Source organism: Papilio polytes, unplaced genomic scaffold, assembly GCF_000836215.1.
Source record: "Papilio polytes unplaced genomic scaffold, Ppol_1.0 DF822845.1, whole genome shotgun sequence".
NCBI lineage: Eukaryota > Metazoa > Arthropoda > Insecta > Lepidoptera > Papilionidae > Papilio > Papilio polytes.
This window is the reverse complement of record NW_013526359.1, coordinates 4,227,560-4,233,559: the sequence shown is the minus strand read 5'-3', so window position 1 is coordinate 4,233,559 and position 6,000 is coordinate 4,227,560. Positions and strand designations below refer to the sequence as shown.

Below are 6,000 nucleotides of genomic sequence, written 5' to 3'. Positions count from 1 at the left end.
CCCCGCGCTTCGTACCTCCCTCCTGCTTTATTGAACCTGAAGGTAATGCAATTCATATTTATTTATTTAATTATTTAATACATGGAAAACTTACAGCCTAAACTAATCTAAGTAATTATAAATTAGATGACTGAGAGCCAATAAAAAGTTTTCACTTATAGTAATATTATAGCAGAAACAAACAACAGGCACTGCTAAATAGTTAAAATGATGAAAAAAAAAATAATATTGTAAATGCAAAAGTTTAAATGGATGAATGTCTGTTAGAGTTTATAGACTAAACTGTTGAACCGTTTTTGATTAAATTTGGCACAAATGTAGAGGTTAGTCGGGAAGAACACATAGGCTACTTTTTATCTCGATAATAGTTATAGTTCCCGAGGGATACACTAATGTTTTTTCATGTTTACTCAATAATTGTGTAATGCTTCTATGTATTCTACTGAAATTTGACACATATATAAAACAAAATTTGGTGAACACTCGGAATACAGTTAATCATTGAATAATGTCAAGTTCCTTGTTTTTCTTAATACTATGCAGACGAAGTCGCAGACAACAACTAGTTTAAAATAAAAGTAAAATGAAGAACCATTTTTAGAAAAGTTACCTTAAAATTAAATCAATATTACAGTCGAATTATACCTAGTTATATAAAACATTAACGAAATAAATAAATAACCCAATGGAATAGTCAAGTTTTTACATAAATTATAATACATATACTTATTTTAAATATTTTGGAAATATGTAAATACATACTAATTGAAAAAGCAATGTCTTACCCGATGACAGTGTAACTGTTGTGAAGCCATCTTTGCTCTCTCCGGACGGAGTCACACGTTCAAACTCTCCCGCGCGACGACCGCCTATTGCATTGCATTTTAAAACTTTATTTATATATAAAAATATATCTCAATATAAGGGGTACAAAAGTAAATATGATTCAGTCCAAATTATTTAAACTAATCATACCTAAATTATAGTAAATTAGCTGAAAAAATTAAATCAAATGTCAATGAAGGCCTTTGCCAATGGCTAAAAACTACCCTTGTAGTTTTTGTCTCTTGCTAGCATAGCAATTTTTCCAATTTATTCACCCCGCAATTTTAATAGCGTGAAAATATATAGCCTATAGCAATTCGTAAGAGTAGGGCTTTTTATTAAGAAGATAATTATTCAATAATATGCTGGGATTGTTGAGATCTTACATAACAAAGTATGTACGTTTTATTAGTATAGTTACATAAAGAAACATACTGTTTTTACTGTCGAGTATGGCCTGCAGGTGGTTGGGCGGCACTTGCTTGTAGTCGGGGTCCCAGATGGGCGAGTTGGCGCTGAAGATCTCCTCCTCCAGCAGCGCCAGGAAACGCGGGAAATGTGTCAGAACTAATACCTGGTGATGTGTTAAGAAAATATTATTTTTAGCGTAAGATGGCGTTGATAAGATGCTAGAGGCCCAATTTTTTCTTTTTATTATCTCTTTTCAATGAGGGAACAGGAAGAACTCGATTAATGAAAGGGAATGGATACAAAAAGCACCGTTTTTTATATTTTTGCATATTAATCGTAGACAACACAACTAAAACTTTTCAGCTTATATATTTTTATAGTCAGAGACAAATTCGCCATTTTGGCGAAATGTCTCAATGTTTTCGCTAATTTGGCGAAACTTACTAACCGCACTTCAATATCAATCTATAACAACATAGTCGTTTAAAAAATAAAACCTTCTAACTTACCCTTTTCTCCGGTGGCATTCTATCTCTTTCGGAATGACATTTGTCCATCAACTGGCGACAGACTGACTTGAAGACGGCTCGCAGCAACGTGCGCCCGAACACTAGCGACGTCTCGAAGTGGGGGAGGGAGTCGCAGAACGCGGGCACGTGGCAGAACACTAACCATCTACAAATAATAATAAAAATGTAAAAAAAAAAATAAACGGAAGCCTTATTTTAGTCACTTTAATCACTTTTATAAGGGAATGTTTCGCAGAGATACAATAGGAGGGAAAACATTCTGTATTTGTATGTTCTCTTTGTTGTATGAGAGTTTGCAACACATCTAAAAATGCAGATTACACTGCCAGCCAGGCAAGGGCAATAACTTCGCTATTTTGGCGAATTTAAATAAGTCTGTCAACCCACCTGGTATAGTTTATTTGATACGCCGATATATCTTCTTGATTTGAAACTTGCTGAAAATTAAATGTATTGAATTAATTTATATTCCTGTTTAATATACAAAAATTGACAAAAAAAAATGATCATACAGATTTTGAAGTTATTTCCACTCAAACTGACAGTTACATCTTATTGAAAAAAAAATGTATTTTTGGATTATAATTGAATTTCTAACATGGGGCCACTTGTAGAAAATCACTTACCAATTTCCTAACACTTGGTGTCTCAAAGTTCCAATGATTGAAGCAATGTAGGAACATTTTGGCTAAATCATACATTGTCTGCCATTCCCGTTGTGCTAGCGAGTTGAATTTGTACAGCACAAAGTTAGTTATAGCTTTAGCTATGGAAGGCCGTTCAAACGGAGGCTGTCCTAATGGACCCTCTATACGAGGGTGTGTTCTTGTTAATATACACTTTCGGAGCAACTGAAAAAAAAAAATAACATTGAAACTGATTTTATGACTTTAAGTTCTTGATTATTTATGGTCATTTTGTATACCTAATGGTTGTATAGATCTGGATTAAATCATACTAATATTATAAATGCGAAAGTTTAGATGGACGGATGTTTGTTTGAGTTTTTAGCCTACATGGCTGAATAGATCCATATTAAATTTGGCACAGATGTAAAGCACAGCCTGGAAGAACATGTGGGCTACTTACTTTTGTTTTTTTTATTCCATTCGAACAGAGTCGGGGGAATAAGTTTGTCTTATTATAAATGCAAAAGTTTAATGGTCAAAAACAACTAAATGGTTTTCAATAAAATTTGTCCCAGATGTAGAATATAGTCTGGTAGAACACATAGGCTAGTTACTGGGCTTTTTTTTAATTACAGGTGAACGAATTCGCGAGTTAAGGAATATTGTCAACATTTCATACAGGAATAGTATAATTATTGGCTAGATCTACTTTTATTATTGTTTTACTAAGTTCTGCCTTTATAGACAAATTTATGTGATTACAAACCTACTTAGTTTATATACTAACCTTAAATAAAAAGTAATAAACCCTCTTTGTGTCATGATCATCCTCTCTATGCATAGACATGAATATGTTCTCTACATCAACTACTGCTCCTAATAAGCGATTCACCTCGGACACCGCTATGCCTTGTAAATGTGTCACATGTTTTTCTGTAAACAAAACACAGAATCAGACCAGGAATATAAAAAAACATTGCTATATTGCTGAAAAATAGGGAAATAACTTCTTTACACACAAGGTGTTGTAAAGATAATCAAATCTCCCCAGGCAGGATTCTTATTTTCTCAGTTAGCTACAAGCAAGTTGTCATAAGTTTTACAATGTCATGTATTTATTCCAATTGATTTTAAATGCGAAAGTTTGGATAGATGGATGTTTCTCACTATGTATCTCTAACTGTACTGATAGATCTTGACAAAATTTGGATTAATTGTAGAACATAGTCTTAAAAACACTTGGCAACTTTGTGATTTTTGAGCGAGCAAAAGTTACTACTTCATAGTTTAAAAATGTGACATTTATTGGAAAATGATTCAAATTCAACCAAATTTATTTTCCTTCATACATATTTATAGATAATATGACTAGAATAAAAATAAGATTTGGTAAATGTTTTGAACAAACCTAAAATATGGTTACAATTGCGACATGGATCACTAAAATTGGCCAATGGCTGGTCAGTTCTGGGCATAGCTTTTGTAGGCTGCTGAGACACTGGAGCCTTCCATCCATTGCAGGAACATTCTGGAGTCTAGAAGAAATAAAGAATGCAATAATGAGGATACAAACAATATTAATAGTTTAAATAGTGCAGAAAATTTATTTGGTCTTTTGGGAACATTTAATAGCAATAACAGTGTTATTGTAACGGAGCCAGATAAGTTTCTGTAAATAAATGCATGAAGTATATGAAAACTTACTTGACAGGCGGAGTATATGGCCAGTTTGAGAAGCTTCTTGTTATGTGGCCAGTTGTACACTTGCTGCTTTCTCTGCTGGATTCTTTGGAGGTTGGACTGTCTCGAGGCTCCTTCGCTGCCTGAAGGGGTCGCTGCATTGCTGGACGTCGCATCATCCGGAGTTGCATTTGATGTTGCTTTGTATACAAAAATAAATTATGTCTTTCCATATAATGGGTCATAGATAAATATTGTTACTGTAAATCAGGTTGCTGAGTTGTTAATTCACTTTGATTCATGCATAGTTTATATTTAAAAAATGGAGATAAGTTTTTTATAAATAAATCACGTTGTAATTTTATTGCACAGTTATACTCAGATTTTAATTCAATGGTGTAGTTGTTAATATTTCTAAACTTTCTATCAGATACTTTGATTTAAAAATGTTTCAAAGCACAAGGTTTAAAATATTGAGCGGGAAGTTTCATATTTATTTACCTTCTTGTGCGTGTGCTTGTGAGGAATCCGCCTCAGTGTTTGTCATTCCTATGTCACCTAGATCGTTTGTCATTTGAGACGTCATATTGCTTATACGACGCTATCGAAGACCGTTTATCCCCATTCAAACTACGTGAATAATTCTTTTCTTGTCTAGTTTACTGCATTAATTATGCGCTAATCTAAAAAAATACATTTAACAAAATTGTATTTCCCTGTTGCAAGGATTGCTGTCAAAAACAAATGTCAAAGTTGAAACAAAATGGCGGTGGATGAAATTATAGTGTTACCAGCTTACCGGGATTGCTACTGCCATTACCTAAAATTACTGAAAAATATTAATATAAAAAAATAGTGAAATAGTGTGCATTTGATATTTTTAATCGGTATTTTTTTTACTTGGCTTAGACCTAAAGCGCGCATTTAATAAATACTAGGTTATGTTGGCGAGTATACCCCGTATCAAATTAAAGCCTAAATACGTATACATACATAAACCTAACAATGAACGTGGCGTATTATTATTTCGTGAATATAATTTAGGCCTTTACTTGGTGCAAGTTGAACTTTATGCAATAAACTATTAATAATTTAATTCCGCAGTATATGATAATGAGGTATACACACACAAGCAAGTATTTGTATCTTGCGAAGTTATAAAGTTAACTATAAAAAAAATGTGCAAGACATCTACGCAGTCTTCAAAGAATTCTGTCTTGTATAGTACAGATAACATTTTCATTGTTATTTCCAAATAAATTGGATGAGATTTTTTATCACAATATCATTTGCAATTTCCTTCTCGAAATGAATTTCTGTGAAGTAAAGATTGATTCATCTAGTTCATGCGCCTTTACAAAATACAAAGACGTTTTTCTTAGAGTGTTACTTAGGTTAATTTTTAGAACCACACCATAATATGACAAAATATTAACTTATATTGAATATGTCTTAATTCGAATAGTCTAAATATTTAAAAATTGCAGTAGTTTTCTATTGAACTTATTTACTTATTTATTTATACTGAGAAACTTTTTACCAAATGCTTAATGTATGTACTTATGAAGTAAATAACCTTTTTAAAATGTAAGTATAGAGTTAATTAACAAATAAAGTTTTAATAAATTAATTATCAGTGATGTCTAACCAGATACCAGACAGACCACTTTAAAACAAATTTAATTACTACGATAATGGAGAAATAAGTTTGAGGCTCGAGGCGGTGTCAAAGAGGATCCAAGAGTTAATCAACTTAGGAATGTCATCATTATAAGTATAAGAAGACAACTTGTGTAGTTAATATCTATCTGTCTGCCTGTCTGTCTCTCTATCAAAATAAAAAAAAAATGTTTGTTTCACGTTATAAAATCACATTACTTTGTACAATTTTGCTGGTGTGTTCTGAACACGACAGAGCACATTTT

General features: G+C 32.4%; 1 protein-coding gene across 1 annotated transcript in view; it reads right to left on the bottom strand.

Moving 5' to 3' along the window:
- LOC106105349 (histone acetyltransferase KAT2A) overlaps positions 1-4,834 on the bottom strand; it is a 12,054-nt gene extending 7,220 nt beyond the window's left edge. Inside the window, exons 1-10 of the mRNA XM_013285640.1 lie at positions 4,577-4,834; positions 4,100-4,275; positions 3,804-3,930; positions 3,183-3,328; positions 2,393-2,617; positions 2,154-2,203; positions 1,746-1,911; positions 1,261-1,399; positions 786-869; positions 7-36 (exon numbers count right to left, since the gene is read on the bottom strand). Coding sequence (XP_013141094.1) covers positions 7-36; positions 786-869; positions 1,261-1,399; positions 1,746-1,911; positions 2,154-2,203; positions 2,393-2,617; positions 3,183-3,328; positions 3,804-3,930; positions 4,100-4,275; positions 4,577-4,661 — 1,228 coding nt within the window. The 5' untranslated portion in view covers positions 4,662-4,834. The remainder of the gene's footprint in view (positions 1-6; positions 37-785; positions 870-1,260; positions 1,400-1,745; positions 1,912-2,153; positions 2,204-2,392; positions 2,618-3,182; positions 3,329-3,803; positions 3,931-4,099; positions 4,276-4,576) is intronic.
- Between the last annotated feature and the right edge of the window lie 1,166 nt (positions 4,835-6,000).